Here is a 19,364-nt window from a genome sequence, read left to right as displayed (position 1 = left end):
GTATCTGCAGGTAAATGAAAAATGTTTATGTTGTTTCAAGAGGAATTTTAGACGAGAAAAGAGATAGATAGGCGCTTTGATAGGCGTAATAGGTTGTCCCGTTACCCCAGAGAATAGTTGCCCATTCTACCGTAAGATATAAGAGATTCAAAATAATTGAAATACACACATGGCCAAAATTATTGTATATATCGTTTAAAAATATACGAAAAGGAATTTAAAGAATCTTTTTTTATACATAGCTTTGATAATCTGTAATAAATATTTTTTTGTTAAAATGGATTATGGTAAACAATGTTTATCGTTCAGACTTTCAGACCCAATATTATTACAAATTCTTGCACATTTCGATTTGTGGTTTCTTGGGTTTCAGAAGAAATTTGGCCATTGTTTTGGCCTTAAAATGCCTAGAAACATTATTTCACAGTTTAATAGTCAGAATAGTAACACTGTCTCAACAGGGCTACCGGCAAGTTGCAATAGCTGAAATTGTAGGAGTTAACCAAAGCCATGTTTCGCGAATATTAAAAAAATTCGGGGAAACAAACGAGGTTACAGACCGGCCTGGAAAAGAGCTAATAAAGAGAGTTACTACTGCTATGCAAGACTGTCAAATATCCCTAATTGCGCGACGCAATCCCCTGCTTTCTAGTACTGCTATTAAAAATGAGTTTTAGCTCGCCTTGAAGGAGTAAATGTTTCAAGAAAGACCATAGCAAGAAGACTCCATAACAGAGGATTACATTTAAGGAGGTCTCTACGTGTTCAGAAGCTTAATTTACAGCACAAAATTACGCGACTACAATGGGCTGAGGATATGAGAGCAAATAGACCTAATTGGAATTTCGTCATGTTTAGTGATGAAACAAGAATAGGCCTAGTGTCAGACTCGTGACGAACTTTGAATGAACAATGAACGAGCACACTTGAATGCAGCTCAACCCCGTGTCCCGTTTCAAGGGGGAAGCATTATGGTATGGGCAGGTATAATGCACGGAGCTCGAACTCCTCTTGTTTTTGTTGATGGCACAATGACAGGTGCCTCATATTTTATCTTAGAGACGTTTTAGAACCTATTGTACGTCCGTTTCGAGGGGCAGTGGGGGATGAATTTGTTTAGATGGACGATAATGCTCCTCCCCATCGCACTTTAGCGGTTCGCGAATTTTGTGAGGAAGAGGGTATAAGAAAACTGTGGTGGCCACCGATGTCTCCAGATATGAATGTGATCGAGCATGCTTGGGAAATGCTAAAACGCCATATTGCCAAAAGGAATGATCCCCCCGTACCTTAAAAGAGTTGAAAATTGCTGCGCGCGAAACATGGGAAGTCATTCCTCAACATCTTCTAGACAACTTAATTGAGAGCATGCCACGTCGTCTCACAGCTTGCATTGAGGCTCGAGGAGGCACTACAGACTATTAGTTGTGAGAAATAATTAAAATTGTTTTCAATATTTTCTGTTTAATTTGAAATTTGTTTTTGTTGATTTTCACTCATTGTGAAATAAAATTATAATAACAGCCTAGTTGCACTTAGATTTTTAATTTTATATTAGTTAGTCGTGTAGTCAGCCAATATGTCCAAAAATATAAAAAGAATCATATCAGGTCCAAAATAAAATAAAAATATCGTTATATGCAATAATTTTGGCCATGTGTATATAGTGGGCAAACGTTTGTTAGTGGATTTTAGAATAAGTGATTGGTACCGATTGAAAAACCAGCACGTTTCAGCAAAGTATGTCAATTCATTCACAAAACATCCCCCTTTAGAACTTCGTCTATCATGTTAAGAAATGAAAGTAAATAATAAAGCGCCTCTCGTGTTTGTTCGCACTCAAAAAAATTCAATTAATGCCTGTATATATTTTAATATATTTTTTAAATTTACATTTTTTTAATTGTAAAGTAATATATTACATTTAAATGGAATATATTACATAACAATTATGTCAATTACAGGATTTCAAGCTTGTTTTCTGACATTTTTTAAATAAAACGAATTATAAAATTTCAATATATGTATATTTGTCGTAGGTATGAAAAAAGTAAAATATAAAATGGACAAACGCTTACTTACATTGCAATAAAACTTCCACTTTTAGTTTTGCAATCCAAACGCAATATTTCTATTTCACAAATAAAAATATCCGACAACACTAAAATCACTGAAATTTCCGCGTCTGACAACGAAAACTGAAAAATATAACGGCACTTTTTGTTTTGAACCTGCATGTCAACATTACGCTGTACTATTATGTGTTTGTTGTTGAAATAATATAAAATATCTAATTATAACTTGTAAATTTTAATATTTTAACATGATTTTAACTACTTTTGACAATAACTAACTTTTTCTTATCAAGATGACATTTTAGACGGCAACTGACATATATGTCATAATATTTGAATCTTAAATATGTATGTAATATAATTTAAATTACTATAATGCAACTTTATACTTAGAAAACATTTATACATTCACAAAATACAACAAAGTCTAATAATATAGTTTGAAAGCAATGAATATTGAATTAAAATTGAAAAAGTTAAGCCCGACCTCTTGTGTCAAAATTAGAAGATTAAATTTTCGCAATTTTTACACCACTTGATGACCGGTGGCGCCTCTAGTGTTTGTTCGGGCGGTTGGGCTTTTACTCCCGCTTATGGCCATTAAAGAAAAAGTTCTAAAGGGGGATGTTTTGTGAATTCATTTTAAAATTACAAATTTTGACAGATGTTTTTGTGAAATCGACATGTTTTTCGATGTAAAACATTACTGTATTTTCATATATAATTATTAATTATAATTATTATTATTTCGTTCAACATACAAAATAAGGACTTACATAATCGTAGCTTTCTTAATCCCTTCTAGAAAATTTCTTAAGCTTCTTAAATTATTAATATTTTTAACAGCTCCTTCCCTAATTGCTTCCTAATTGAAGAGTGGAAATACCAAAGGGGATAAGTGCCAAATTTTTCAATATTAAGTTATTACATTAGAAACGTAATAAATACCATACTGCATGTCCTAATAAAAATTACAAGTGCCAAGCGAAAGCGTCTATTTTTTATGTATACAAAACCAAACTTATATGGAATCATCTATTATTTTTCATGATTTTTGAGTTGTATGAAAATTTTCTGTTTATGAATAAAACTCAGTCCTTACCAATGACTTTTAATGAAAAATAATCCATATAAGAATAAAAAAAAATAATCAGTTCCCAAAATAAACAAAATGGTATTTTTTGGTTTCTGAAACGAAATTAAGATTTACATTTTTAATGGCCAAAAAAGCATAAACAAAAATAAAATTGATAATTTTAATATTCCTTGTTGCTACCTCTAGCCCTTATGTAAGCTTTTATCCGCGCTGGTATGCTTCTTATTAAATTATCCACGTTGTCTTGGGGTATGTTTTCCCATTATGCTAATGCTGCATCAATAAGCTATGCGAGATTTCCTGGATTGTTTCGACGAGCTCTAACCCTTCTTTTGAGCTAGTCCCACAAGTGTTTGATAGGGTTTAGATCTGGTAAATAGGCAGGCCAGTCCAAAAGTATGACACCTTCCGTTTCAAGACATTCTCTAGTCACTCTGCTGGTATGGGGAGGTGCACTATCGTGGAAGAAGTTAAAATTATCCCCAATTGCAGCTCTCCAAAGACTATGATTGGTTCTAGCACCCAATCAACATATCTCCGACCCGGTGTTCAATACACTTTTAATTAGGTTAGGTTGTACCCTGTTGTACCATACAATTCCACAATACTTTTTAGCTTTGTGGACGCATATTTAACCAGTTTAATTAGCATTCCATCAAAAGATTGTTAAAATTGGACCAGTTTTCAATTAATACGAATAAATTTTATATAAATTTTAGTTCTAAGTGTTTTTGAAATGATATTACTACGATGGCTAGAGGAATTCTTAGATTGACCAACAAGAAGAGATTATTAAGTCTCAGGAAAACCACAATATTAGAGCAAAGACATTTTTCTGGAGATAATACAGATGCTCGACCTAGGGGAATTCCTTACACGAACTTGACAATAGGAGTCCCGAAAGAAGTTTGGAAAAATGAAAAAAGGTATTTTATCTAAAGGTATTTTACAGTAATTTATCTTATCACATGTTTAATTCTATCCCTAACCAATATAGAGGTATATTCTAAAGATTGCCAGTAAAAACCTATCAAAAATTTATTTGTTTTAATCTATGGGTGGTCTTTTTCCCATATGCCGTGGGACTGTAAGCGCGCGTTAGAACTTGGGATATCTTAATATAATAATTATTAAAATATTAAAAATAATATACAGATTTGTTGAAAAAGGTTTTACAGGTGGATGTTTTTTAATTCTAGAAATTTTAAACCACATTTTAAAATTTCGTCGATATTATGCTTATATTTTTAAGCTCCCAGCCGTTTCAAGAACATACAAGTGATTCAGTAATATTGTCAAGGTGTGTGGCGACATATGTTGGCAGAGCATAAAACCACTAACTACCTGTTTACATTGTCAAGAAACCTAGCGAATTGAGTAGCGCGCCATCTGTGAGACTTAAGTGGGAAATCTCGATATTCTAGAAAGAATTTACTAGTAAGAAAAAGAATACTACAGATAATTTCCGAACGTTCTGGAAGCAGCCGCTGGGATATATAAAGCGCACCCGCGCTCGGCAGTCAGTTTTGAAGTACAGTCAGTTTTTGAATAGCGAACGGTGACAAATCGGTGATGGATGTTTAAATAGTTAATTGTGTGCTGAAATCAGTATGAATTGTGTGTATATAGTGAGAAAATAAATTTGTTAAGTATTTTATCGTGAGCTTAAATTAGTGGACCCACGGAATCCGTATCAATATTATATATAAAAAAGTTATAGAATTTTACGCAGAATCTAAAAATGAAATAAAAAATATAGTGTTTCGTTTAAAAAAACATATGTTATATTCGCCACACTTTTTTGAAGCACCCTGTATACTCTATAATAATTTAAGAATGTGTATCTTAATCGCCCCTATAATTTTTATATTTAATATTTTTTTCTAAACCTCGAAACAAATGAGATAATGGACTTTACTCTATCGTTGACTCACCCTGTACATAACTTATTCGATTATTATACCTATTTAATGACGAAGACATAAAAAATAAAGTTGATGTTTTTCAACCGCGACTATTATAGTAGTAAGACTATAATAGTAATTCTGTGTACGCTTTAAAATATAGTACGAAGTACCAACAACTATATAAAAGAACAATTTGAAGTTTGGAAGATTTGGTCTTTCTATAAAATTTACACTAAATAATGTTTATGCCTTTGTGACGAGTTCATTACGGAAAATTTTTGCCGAAACTTTAATAATGTTTCGACAACGTTTTATTTACAATAAAGTCCGTTCATCACTAGAGAAAATTACAATGAAATTTTGGTATGGTTATATCTTATCATACTCAACTAGACTGTACATAATTTATCCGATTATGATACCTATTTTTAATGTCATTAAGAGACATTAAAAATAAAGTTGATGTTATTCAACCGCGACTAGTGCGGTGATAAGGCTATAAGGATAATACTGAGTACGCTTTAAAGCTTAGTACAGAGTACTAACAACTGTATAAAAGTACAATTTGAAGTTTGGAGGATTTGGTGTTTCGATCAAATTTAAGGTAAATAATTGCCATACCTTTGTGACGAGTTCATTACGGAAAAATATGGGAGTTCTTATGGCATATGATGTCGTATGTACATCATTGACTAATTAATAAGAAATACTTAACGACTCAAGAAATGTATCTTCTATTGTCATCAGGAGTAAGAAAAAAAAATTATCACGAAACCACATTAACAAATCCGTTATAATAATGTTAACCTTTAAAAAGATATTTAAATAATAATATAATAGCTAACTTTATTAATAAATAATTTAAAAGAAATATATTTAATTTATTTATGGCATTTTTTTGTTTTTTTTTCTTAGCAAAGGAATCCTTATTTCTGTCCAATTAGTAACTGTTTAATTGACATATCATGTTTCATCAAGAGAATTTTGAATCAATTTGCATATAAGCATATGTTATATGTAAAGTATGATTGTATATTAATACATTGGACTTTTTAGAGTTGCAATTACCCCAGCAGTAACAGAAATCTTTCTGAAAAAGGGGTTTACTGTGAATATTGAAGAAAATGCTGGTTCTCTAGCCAAGTTTCGTAACGAAGATTATGAGAGATCGGGAGCAAAGCTAGTAAACAATGAAAAAGTGTTTAATTCAGGTTGTAAAATTAAGAAAAAGTTAATTTGGAATAACCACGAATATTATTCTAGATATTATTCTAAAAGTACGACAGCCCCTTGTAGAAGAAGTACCAAGTTTTAAGGATGGTTCAATGTTAATATCTTTTTTATATCCTGCACAAAATGTCGATTTGGTTAAGAAATTGGGCGATAAACGAATCACTGCCTTTGGTAAAAATCATGCAATATTTCTGTTTGTTGATTTAACAGATACTTATTTACAGCTATGGACTGTGTTCCTCGAATAACCAGAGCTCAAGTATTTGATGCACTTAGTTCAATGGCAAACATTTCCGGATACAGAGCTGTTATAGAAGCAGCAAACCATTATCCTAAGTTTCTATCAGGTACTAAATTTCCTCTCCAAAATATATTTAATCCTCATAGCTTAATTTTCAATTAAAACAGGTCAAATAACAGCAGCTGGTAAGGTGCCACCAAGTAAAGTACTCATTATAGGAGGTGGAGTAGCTGGTTTAGCAGCAATTGGACAGGCTAAATCTATGGGCGCTATAGTAAGAGCATTTGATACTCGATCGGTTGTTAAAGAAGAAGTAGAATCATTGGGAGCACAATTTTTAACAGTAAACATTGAGGTAGAATTTCATAATTTTGAATATTCTAGGAATATTTTAAATCTTATTTTTATAATTTCAGGAAGAGGGAGGTGATGCAGAAGGCTACAGCAAGGAAATGTCAAAAGCATTTATAGAAGCAGAGCATGCACTATTCGCAAAACAGTGTAAAGAGATTGATATTATTATATCTACTGCTTTAATTCCAGGCAGGAAAGCCCCAATATTAATTTTAAAGGTAAACTAATTGTATACCGGGTGCGTCTCAAAGGTGGCTCACCCCTCTAACTTTTTTATTTTTTCAGATAAAAAATCGAGATTTGGTATATTAATATATAACATAAATTAGGACTGATTGACGTATTCAGTTGTTTTCTGTCACTTCCTGCTTCTCCGGAAATGACTACAACTTTTGATTTTTAAATGGTACTCTCGGTGTTTTGTTGCTTTATTCGATAGAAAATGTCACTCTGAATAGAATGACATAACATATGTCAACTTTTGACATTTTCGAATATGGTTTATTGGAAATTGCAACATGCGATTCATTTTGACAATTCGAATGCGATTAATTTCGACAATTTGACTCGAAATATCAAGTGTGTGGTACCAAATTATTCGTAAAAAATGCCTTTTACAAATATGCTAATGAGCCACCCTCGTTCCATTTGAAAAAATTGAGATATGATTTAAAATACAATTTGGGCATCTTTTAATCCACCAGGATAAGACACGAATAACATTAGACGATTAAATCTTTCTAGAGTGTCACAGTCGTGGCACTCTAGATTGAAATTTAAAATTCAATTTTGTTTTAAGCAAAAATGTTAAATGTTGACATATGATATGTCATTCTATTCAGAATATAATTTTCTATCGAATAAAGTAAAAAAATACCGAGGGTGTGCTATTTAAAAATCAAAAGTTGTAGTTATTTCCGGTGTAGTGGTTTCCGAAAAGAATGGAATACGTCAATCAATCCTAATTTATGTCATATACTAACATACCAAAGCTTGTTTTTTTATCTGATAAAATAAAAAAGTTATAGGGGTGAGCCACTTTTGAGACGCACCCGGTATAAAATAATTGTATGTAATATATGGATAATATCCGTAATAATTTCTCCGTTGAATTTAAAATCAACGATAATTATGGCATCTGTATAATGTCATGAATAATTATAACCTGTAAAATATTCACTAAAACTGAAATATACTGTTTCAGTACACTGAAACGAAATATTAAATCTATCTAGTCAGGAAATAGGTTTTCTCTGTTAAAATAGACCAAATTAGATCACCTTGTACAACATAGAATCTCCAAAATTAAATGTTTGTTTATTAATACATAGCAATCCCTAGCTACTACTATACACCAAAACAGCGTACGCGAGTTGTTCTAACACTGTTAGCATCACCAACAGATGATATAATCATATATTCAGCACCCATTTACTTAAGTTTAGGATCTAAACAAAGACTATTTAATTTAAACTATTTAAAAACAAAATTTAAGTAAACGTTTAGCGACCCAGTATGAGTACATACATACTAATTAGTTAAAATCCTCTACTGAGGGAAAAGGAGGGGGCAACATGTTTCGGGAATCAAATCCCATCCTCAGGCCGAAAAGCTAATCAAACCTAACCCAACCCAAATCAAAGTAGGTCAAATATATATTTGTTAAACGAACAAAGTCAAGTAACAAAACAATAAAATACGGATAAAAATCATACAAAGTTAAAATTACAGAATGCCAAGCTGAGCTTTATAACAAATAAATTACAATTACAATGACAGCATGTATCAATCTATACTTTCTCAAATATCAAAAAGTGTCCTTAAAAGGATTTCTGAAGGAAGCGAGGAAAATTCAGATTTAGGTGAGAGGTGAACCAAAGTAAAAAGTAAAGAAAGTAAAAGTTTCAGTTAACGTCTCCTTTTTGCTGCCAGGGCTAATCTGGACGGGGCCTACTTTGTTTACGCGGAATCCGAACCGCGGTCCTCGGCCATATCATGGTCAATGGCCTACCGACTTGGCAAGTGTCTAAATCGACTCTTACTCACGAGCTATCCGATATCATCCGGCCTCGAACCGGCCTGAATGAGCAGTGTGTGTCAATAGATTTTACACTTTTGCCTTTTTTTTGAACAACAGCACGATACAGAGTTTCGAACCGGTCACCCGTCCACAGAATGGAGGGAGGATAATATATTTTTTTCCTTCTAGCCTTCTTTCTTTATTCATTATTATGTGTTACACAATGAAAAATGTTTTAACACAATGAAAAATGTTTTAAAAAAATATATAAATAATAGAATAACTATACTTATACTTTGTAGTACTTTATATGTATCCATTACAGTTTAGATGTCATCGAATACATGTCCATAAAAAGTGGTGATATGTTTTGATCACTATGTAATATGTCGATGGCATAAGCTAAGCACTGGAGGGTTCTACGGTACTCTTCAATTACTACTTCCTCTTCAAAACTATCTTAAAAATATATAAAAATTTGACTTAAGTCTTTTTATAAAAGACAAATCTTTTTAATGTCTTAAGCTTTTCTAAAAAGACATATCTGTTTAATGCCTTAAGTCTTCTCTAAAAAGACTTAATTTATTTTCCATTTTGGAACAAAGATTTAAATCAAAAATCGTTTTGAAAGTCAGCTTTAAAAAAATGTTTATGTTTTCATGTTTGCTGAAGTTTTTTTTATGTTGTTTCATAGGGATGAAATCTAATGAACTATGATCCGATGACCCATTTGATAATTCCAGTCAAACATGTATATTAGCAGAAATATGAAAATATCAGATGATAATTAATTGCTAAAATATTCAAAATATTAAAATTTTTAATTTTCCTCATGGCTAGCATAATAACAATAGTTATTGTGTTGTTATTATAATATAGATAATTCAATTACACGAATGAAAAATATTGACTTACTGAGACTGTGTGGAAACCTACGGCCTACACTACGTTTGCTTTTTTAGGAGCACATAAAGTCGATGAAACCCGGTAGTGTAGTGGTAGACCTAGCTGCGGAAGCAGGAGGTAACATAGAAACTACTCGTCCTGGTGAGATATATACTTTTAATGACGTTACCCACGTCGGATTAACCGACTTTCCTAGTTTATTACCCACCCAAAGTTCAACGCTCTATGCAAACAATATATCTAAGTTCCTCTTGTCTATAGGTGAGTGAACAAAACCATAATTTACCAAAGCATTATTAAAGTTTACTGTTACGAATGAATAATATGATTTCTAGGTGAACAAAACCATTTTTATATTGATCTAGAAAATGAAATAGTTCGAGGAAGTATTATTCTAGATAACGGCAAACTTGTGTGGCCACCTCCAAAACCTGTAGGTCCACCACCTACTCCTATTCACCAGGAGCATGAAGCCGAATCTGCCAAAGGGGTTCAAGCTGAACCAAGTCCTTTTAAGAAAACTTTGGATCGTGCATTATTAACTACAGCAGGTTATTATATTTTCAAAATCATATTTTATGTTTTTTTTTTTATTTCTAATAACTCATGGACTTACATTTAACGTTACAGGTGTTGGTAGTATTGTGGGTCTAGGAATATGCTCACCTAATCCAGAATATACTTCAATGCTAACTGTACTTGGACTATCAGGAATTGTAGGTTATCATACAGTTTGGGGAGTAACTCCGGCATTGCATTCGCCTTTAATATCTGTAACAAATGCCATTTCCGGTATAATAGCGGTTGGAGGTTTGTTACTCATGAACGGAGGATATTATCCTACTAATTCAGTAGAGGTAAGGTAAAATAGACTAGCATTAATGTGAAACAGAGAAAATATGCTTTGTAGAGTTTAAGATACCACTTTAAATATAATTGAAAAATTAACTATATTTTCTCTAGGCTTTAGCAGCAAGTGCAGCTTTTATATCATTTATTAACGTTTTTGGAGGTTTCTTTGTTACAAGGAGGATGCTGGATATGTTCAGAAGGTAATATTTATGCCTAGAAAAATGACATAATCAACTAATATTGCTATGCTGGACAGACCAGGTGATCCACCAGACTACAATGCACTCTATGTTATACCTGCAGCAGTATTTCTTGGTGGATACGGTTATGCTGAAATGAGTGGTTTTTCGGAAGTCCACCAAGCAGCATATTTAGCAGCGTCGCTCTGCTGTGTGGGAGCCTTAGCTGGTTTAAGTAGCCAAGTTACTGCCAGAATGGGCAATATTTTAGGAATGGTAAGAAAATGGTGTTTAATCCGAAGTACTTAATTAGTGTATTATTTAGTGTCCCATATATTTCTCAGATAGGCGTTGCGGGTGGAATAGCTGCAACTCTGGGCCAAATTGCTCCTAGTACAGAAGTTTTAACGCAGATGGCAGCTGTTGCACTTGGAGGAGGTACTATTGGGTTAGTTATAGCTAAGAAAATTCAAATTACAGATTTGCCACAACTCGTTGCTGCTTTTCATAGGTCAGAAAAGTTTTAAAATAATAAACATTCGTTTATATATAAAAATATTTTGCTTTTAGTTTGGTTGGTTTAGCGGCTGTTTTAACTTGTTTCTCTACATTTATATATGATTTTCCGACATTTTCTACTGACCCGGCTGCTAATGTCATCAAAACAGCCTTGTTTTTGGGTACTTATATTGGTGGCGTAACATTCAGGTAATTTCTAAGTATTTTAATAAAAGAAATATGCATAAGTATTTAATACTATTTTAATAGTGGTTCTCTCATCGCCTATGGGAAACTACAAGGGCTACTTGAATCTGACGCCTTACTTCTACCTGGACGTCATATACTAAACTCTACACTTCTGTTAGCCAGTGTTGGTGCCGGAGCGTATTTATTTTACGACCCATCATTGATGGGAGGACTAGGGGCGTTGGGAACTACAGCAGCTTTAAGCACAACGATGGGAATTACTTTGACTTCTGCTATAGGAGGTAAATAAAATATATTAGCTTTATGAAAAATGCACTTTAGCTTTTTTTATATTTTAGGGGCTGATATGCCTGTGGTGATTACAGTGTTAAATAGTTATTCAGGTTGGGCGCTTTGTGCTGAAGGTTTAATGTTTAGTAATAATCTTATGACAATAGTTGGTGCTCTTATTGGATCTTCTGGTGCTATATTGTCGTATATTATGTGCAAGGTAACTAATAGTGTATCTAAAGCAAATTAATAGAGAGATTGTCTTGGACTTATTCAGAATGATCTGTCGTGAATCAGAGAATGCGTTCTGGGTAACAAAGCTGACTTTTGGCATTTTTACCTTTGTTTCTAAACTACAAAAGATTAATTTCACGCAAAGGAGATTATAGAAAGGGTTTAATAGAAGGTAAACAATGCAGTCCTTTTAAATTAAACTTCGTTCGCAGATTAAATTAGAAGAGGCTTTTCCAGGAAAGGAGAAGTGGGAATGACATAGTGACTCAATTTATATGAAAAAAATTAAGGGCCGATTCTACAAAGCAAGTATAAATTCAGAATAATCATAATCTCCGAACATTATATAATTTTTGCACGGAAATTTTAATAGATATTCTAAGAATTGGTATATACTTGTACTGCAGAACCGGCCCTAAGCAAACTAAGTCAAATAAAACCCGTTGTCTAAATGAAAGGTGTGTTTACGTTGAGCAACGCTATGTCTAGTCCAATGTAACTATAGAATACCAGTAACTATGCCATACCAGTAACTATGCAATGCTATGTCTAGTCCGTTCTGCTCCACACCAGTGAAACATGGACTCTAAATGTCAGTACTATGAATAAGTTGGAGGAGTTCTGAGTTATAGTGTTATCGCAGAATGTTACGGATGCATTTTGGATATGTAGTTTATGGGTACAAAATATTAGTGATGGGATAACTCGGGCGAAAATTCGCTAGAGTACTCGATTATTGAAATAACCGACATCGCTCGATTATGAACGAGCGATGCAAGTGACGAGTTACGAGCGACGAACGCAAACGATCCTAGAATGAAATAAATTGAAATCCGATTTTAATATGACATTCTCGACAAAAAGCCGAGTGAATTTTCTACATACATTGCAGGTAGCAAATTTATACGACGGCGTATATATATTTATCCGTTGCTTGTTACTTGCCATTCATTACGAAAGAATATGTGCCCTGCGCACGCAACTTACTGCTTGGCGCTTCGCGTTAACGAGTACTTACAACAAGCGACGGACGAAAACCCGTATTATTAAATACGAGCGATATTTCGCTCGAGCGATCACTCGGTTATTGCAATCGCTTGAAACTCGAGTACTCGATTATTGAAATTAATCGGTTTTTCCCATCACTACAAAATATGACCTACTCACATTTTTGATCCATGGAAGAAAGACGCTGGATCTTTTCTAATTTGTCGCCATTTTTTTAACTTTTTGAGTTTTTACAAGATAATTTGAGTATTTCTTACAAATAAATGGGGATGTTGCGGATAAGTGTATTTTCCACTGCAACATTTTTTTATGCTTGATTTATAGTGGTTCAGTTAAGAAGCAATTGTCAGTATGTATTTATTTTCATGAAAGTTGAGTTTATGTTTTCATTCTTATGGCAGATATGAAGGCAGCCAAACATTACTACAAATTACTGTCCTCCATTCACGCAGTTGTGCAGCTCTGAACTGTTCAAGAACGCAATACTCTCCCTCCATTCAATTCAGAACTATTTACGTATATGACAAAAAGAAAGAAAAAAAATTACAAACGTACATTTAACAAATTAATATAATCTATTGATTCTGGAGTTGCCAGTAGGAAATCTTCTCCTCTGCCGTTATAAGCCGTTTCGGGGCATTCCTCCACAATATGTTTGAAGGTCTGATTTTTGCCGCACTCGCAGGAGGGGCTTGGACTTTTGCCCCATTTGTGTAAAGTATAGGAGTATCTGCCATGCTGCGTTCTAATTCTATTCAGAACTATTCCGCGCCGAGATCCCCTTTTCCCTCGAGCACCTTCCTATATAAATTAGTGCTCGGAGGCACCGGTCTATCGCGCACAGCTCCTTTCAGAACCGTTCTCGAGTAACCCAAGCTTAAAGATCTGGAATTTGAAATTCCTGAATGGAGGACAGTAAATAACTATGTTCCAGTGCGTTCGTTTTGAAACTCTTTCTTGATGTCCTTTAAAACTCGATTGATTATACTACTCACTCCATCAATCGTCATCTCGTCGACGTAACCTTAGCAACCAATGTTGACCAACCAAAACCACCATATACAACTTAAGCAAAATGTTGATCAACTAATACACTTTATAATTATTATTACACTAGGAATCTTGTTGACGACGACAACATGTTGCCTGACATGCTTTCTAGTGAGTGACTTTATTTTATCTGTCATGATTTTAAAACCTACTTTATTTTTAGGCAATGAACAGATCACTTCCAAACGTCATACTTGGTAGTTATCGCAGTTCAAGTACAGGAGGCGGCAAGCCAATGGAAATTACCGGTACTCATACCGAAATTAACATTGATGAAGCCTCTGAAGTTATTAAAAACGCTCGGAACATCATCATTGTTCCTGGATATGGAATGTGTGCTGCGAAGGCTCAGTACCCCATCGCCGAAATGATTGAAGTTCTCAAAAAGAAAGGCAAAAACGTACGCTTTGCTATACATCCAGTCGCAGGTATTTTAATATTTATAACAAAGAAATTACTATTATGTTATCCGCGTATTATATATACAGGGTGCCCAGGCTGAGCGTTCATTAGATGTTTTTAGAGAACCACAATATCTAGATCGGAGATTTTTTGCACATCATTGTTTTACAACGAGATCTATCGATTAAAAATAATTTCAATATGGAGGCACTTCCGGACATACAGGAAGTTGACAACAACTTTCTTATTTTAAATGGGTGCACCTATTTTTTATTACATACTTAAATTCTCTGTAAAATTCTATGAATATTGATGTTAAACACTCTATATCTAACTTTACCGTTTATGAGAAAAAAAATATTTAAAATTTTTGGACAAAAAAAACTACCTGACAAAAAAATGTATAGCCTAAAAGTAACATTTAGTGATTACCACTTCTCTGTGGCACAAAGAGAAGACATGTGGCTATCTATTTTAAAATTAAATTGTTAAATATAATAATGGCAGTAGCTGTCATGGAAATGAGCGATTAAAAAATTATAATAAATCATTTTTTTCAAATGGAAACCCACTTTTTTATTACACTAATGAAAAGAATTTTCAATTCGTTACTTTTTAACTATACATGTTCTTATACCACAAATAAATCGTTTTCAAGTTATTTAAGATTTAATTTAAAAACGTATATTTTTCTTGATTTTATCTAGCTTCCTTTGACATTAAGTGTCAAACAGTTAAACAATTTATTTCCATCTGTCAGAAAACGAATTATTTGAATTTCCTATATTATAAATACTGCCTGCCTTAAGAGTTTAAAAAGTGTATTTATAAAAATATATATCTGGTATTTTCGCTCTTTAGTGATATCTAATAGTTGATATTATTAATAATATTCTGTATAATCGAAAAAAAAAACAGCGCAAAGTTCGGAAATGATGCTGCTGTTTGAACAAGACGTCACAATATGACATGGCCAGATCTATTGTTTTACATCACTTGACGTTTAAAGTCTTAGGTTACTGGTTAAAATCAAGAAAAATATACGCTTTGAAACTAAATATTATTAAATAACTTAAAAACGATTTATTTTAGGTATAGAAACATATACGTCATACAACGTATAGTCAAAAAGTATCGAATTGAAAACCTTTCCATTAGAGAAATAAAAAGGGGGTTTCCATTTGAAAAAAATTATTTATGGTCATTTTTTAATCGCTAAATTCCATGACAGCTGCGGTCATTATTATGTAATAATAATAATAATAAAACGTATTTATTCATTAATTTTAAAAATTGAAACAAACGGTATAGGGCGAAGTTTAGCTAGAGAGCTATTCTTCCACTTATATGATATTCAAACAATATGACATTCAAACAATTTTATTTTTGAAATAGATACCCACATGTCTTCTCTTTATGGCACAGTGGCTGTGGTAATCACTAAATTTGACGTTTAGACTATATATATATACATATTTTTGACAGTTAGTTTTTTTCGTTCAAAAATTTTAAATATTTTTTTTCTCAAAAACGGTTAATGTTAGGTATAGAGTGTTTAATATCAAAATTCATAAAATTTTACAGAGAATTTAAGGATGTAATAAAAAATCGGGGCACCCATTTAAAATAAGAAAGTTGCTGTCAACTTCCGGTATTTCCGGAAGCGCCGCCATATTGAAAATATTTTTAATCGATAGATCTCGTTGTAAAACAATGAAGGGCAAAAAATCTCCGATCTAGATATTGTGGTTCTATAGAAACTTCTAATGCACGCTCAGCCTGGGACACCCTGTATATCCAAAATATTCCCAGTATTATTTTATTTATTCCCATTATATTCCCAGTTATATTGTATTTATCATTGTTTTTAATAAAAACAGCTTTTTAAATTTTTCTTTCTTGCAATGCGGTTTCTTGCTGATAACTCTAGCCTATGACCAATGAATCTGGTATCCAAAATAAAAATTTTCCAATCAATCGGTTTGACTAAACATGATCTGCACTAGGGTTCAGAACCGGGAAATCCCGGTTCTTTTGAGACATCAAAGAACCGGGATTCAAAATTATTAATTCCCGGTTCTTTCGGTACTTTCGGGATTCGGTAATAATAATTAAAAACATATTTTTTGTTACATGGGAAAGACTTTTGATACTTTCAAACTGTCGAAATCAAACTCTTCTAAATAAATAGTGATGCTGTCTCTTACTGTTCTTACTTCTAAAGTTATTCTGGAGTTTCTATAGTGTTTATTAGCAATTATTGAAGTTTAAATGTGTTATTTTCTTATTTAGTACAATATTGCTAAATGTATTAGTTATATTTTTTTGTGTTATGTTTTTATAGGTATTTGCATCTTTAATTGAATTTGTTAATTTTTTTTTCAAATTTATTTAAGTTGGTTTCGAGATTGGTTGATATTTGATGTAATTTTTAAGCTACCTATGTGTGTTTTTTTTCGCTTGTGTTCATTATTTGAGTTCATGTCTACTTTCTTATGTCTTAATAATTTGATATTATTTTCATTTGAAACTCTCTCAATTTTTTATCGGTTTTAGTTTTGAGAACTTGCATGCTAATTGACGAATTTCACAATCATTGAACGAAAATATTTTAGTATGGTTCCGCAAACTCTAATTAGTACTACTAATTAGGGTTCAGATCTTTTTGGCCATCACAGAACCGGGCCTCGGTAAAATTATTTTTTTTTGTTACGTGAGAAAGTCCTTTGATACTTTCTAGCGGTCAAAATCAAACTCTCCTAAATAAGTAATAATGCAATTTCTTATTTTTCTTGCTTCTTTTCTCTTTTGAAGTTTCTATAATAGTTATTATGTTATGTTTTAATAGATATTTGCATTTTTAATTCAATATTTCAGGGCTTTTGTCTCAAATTCAGTTAAGTTGATTTATGTTGTTTGGTATGAAATTTACCTATACTTTTTTCTTTACTTGTGTTCAAATATTTTAATTGAAAATCTCAATTTTTTTATCCATTTCACTTTGAAAAACCATCCCTTGCTTTCTGATCGATGAACTGCACCACCAATGAACAAAAATTAGTCAGTACCGAGAGTACCGAAAAAAAACGGGAAATCCCGGTTCCTAAGAGGCGCGGTACCGAAATTCCCGGTTCCGAAAAACAACTCCGGCTCCGGAAACCCTAATCTGCACATTTGAAGTCACTTACCTACTGTGCTAGTATGTTGTTTTTAAGTATCTGCATGATAACAGAAACTGATCCAACACCTCGCTCTATTACAAATTAGAAAATAACGCTATTAGAAGACTTGACAGGTTCAAAATAATTTTTCTTTCAAACATGCATCATATTCTCTAGGTCGTATGCCGGGACAATTAAACGTTCTGCTAGCAGAAGCAGGAATATCTTACGATGACGTCTTTGAAATGGATGAAATAAACGACGAATTTCCTGAAACCGATCTAGTGTTAGTTATTGGAGCTAACGATACTGTCAATAGCGCTGCAGTGGATGACCCTAATTCGCCTATAGCTGGAATGCCGGTTCTCACTGTCTGGCAGGCTGAACATGTCATTATTATGAAAAGATCTTTAGGTAAGTGAACTTCTTTTCTAATTTTATTTAACAGCAATATATATTTTATTGAATAAAGAACGTCATTATATTACATAGGCCCTAAAAGATAAATCAAATAATTTTATTTAATATAATTATTTGAAAAAGTTAAGACTATATTTCCATCTTAAGGTTGATTCTCACTATACCTTCCATATCAGATCCCTTCCGTTTCCCTTCGGTTTACATAAAATATTATATCATGTAAATGAATAGGACAATGCACACTATAGGTTCCGTTTCCCTTCCGTTCCATATCCTTTCCTTCCATACATTTCTTTAGCGGACGGACTGAAGAGTATCGGAAACAGCGTTGTCAAGTTCTTACATTTGTACCGGCTCTGTTAAAATTTTGCTGATATTTATTCATTCTTTCACCTCTTAATTAAATCTATTACCTTTTTCAAAAGATACAAATTTTTAAAATAAAACTTTCGTAACATATTTCGTATATAAATTATACAATAGAAGATGCGGAACGGAAGCTTACGTATAGCGCCAATACAATAAAAAATACGGAACGGATATGGAATGGCTACAACCTAACCTAACCTTTACATGGGTCCTAGCAGATTCACTATTTTTTAGTCAAAAGAAAAAATTAAGACAATATTTAATTTCTAGTTAGTATTAAACGATCGTAGAAATTATACAATCATTTTTAAATATATTTTATAATAATCAACAGGTGTTGGATATGCTGCTGTAGATAATCCAGTCTTTTTTAAACCAAATACTTCTATGTTGCTTGGCGATGCGAAGAAGACTTGTGATGCATTATTACATAAGATTGTGATAGAAGAATAAGTATCGACTTCATAGATATGTTGTTTATTATATAATTATTGTACAAAAACTATTCGTAAAAAATATAAATTTATCAAATAGGTAATTTTTAAAATGTGCCTAAATATAAAGACGAAGTATAGTGCTTGCTATAATTTATGTATTGAAAATGTATTCGTGTTAAACATAGAATAAACAACAAAAATCAAAATTCTTTTATAGGTACTGAATATGTCGTATGATCGAAAAAAGTCATTTAGTTGGCTTGGAGGTGACGATTATTGAAATTTACCATAAGACTTTAAATATGAAACAACAGCGATTTTAATTTCCAAGCCAACTCTGACCCCGTTCTTTGTTTAATCATATATTATTATATTAAATTATTTGATGATAGAAAATTCGTATTATTAACGTACTGTACCCAAAATCTACGGTAAATCTACG

At 32.6% G+C, this 19,364-nt stretch overlaps 1 protein-coding gene across 2 annotated transcripts; it reads left to right on the top strand.

Moving 5' to 3' along the window:
* On the top strand, positions 1-19,279 carry LOC115891587 (NAD(P) transhydrogenase, mitochondrial-like). Of its 2 annotated transcripts, XM_030912086.1 has the most exons (19): positions 1-131; positions 3,891-4,097; positions 6,135-6,289; positions 6,342-6,482; positions 6,536-6,658; positions 6,720-6,907; positions 6,969-7,124; positions 9,889-10,093; positions 10,168-10,383; positions 10,463-10,689; positions 10,796-10,884; positions 10,941-11,139; positions 11,208-11,374; positions 11,434-11,571; positions 11,632-11,852; positions 11,910-12,061; positions 14,297-14,561; positions 17,874-18,110; positions 18,820-19,278. In XM_030912086.1, the coding sequence occupies exons 2-19, from the start codon at positions 3,922-3,924 to the stop codon at positions 18,936-18,938; spliced, it is 3,174 nt and encodes a 1,057-aa protein (XP_030767946.1). In that variant the 5' UTR covers positions 1-131; positions 3,891-3,921; the 3' UTR covers positions 18,939-19,278. The 2 variants fall into 2 exon arrangements, with proteins under 2 accessions (XP_030767946.1, XP_030767947.1); XM_030912087.1 differs by lacking the exons at positions 1-131; positions 3,891-4,097; positions 6,135-6,289 and having other exon boundaries at positions 6,347-6,482; positions 6,564-6,658; positions 18,820-19,279.
* The last annotated feature ends 85 nt before the right edge of the window (positions 19,280-19,364 follow it).

Source organism: Sitophilus oryzae, unplaced genomic scaffold, assembly GCF_002938485.1.
Source record: "Sitophilus oryzae breed Bouriz unplaced genomic scaffold, Soryzae_2.0 scaffold_1188_pilon_pilon, whole genome shotgun sequence".
NCBI classification, from domain to species: Eukaryota; Metazoa; Arthropoda; class Insecta; order Coleoptera; family Curculionidae; genus Sitophilus; species Sitophilus oryzae.
Note: the sequence above shows the minus strand (reverse complement) of the source record. Positions and strands in the feature narration are given on the sequence as shown.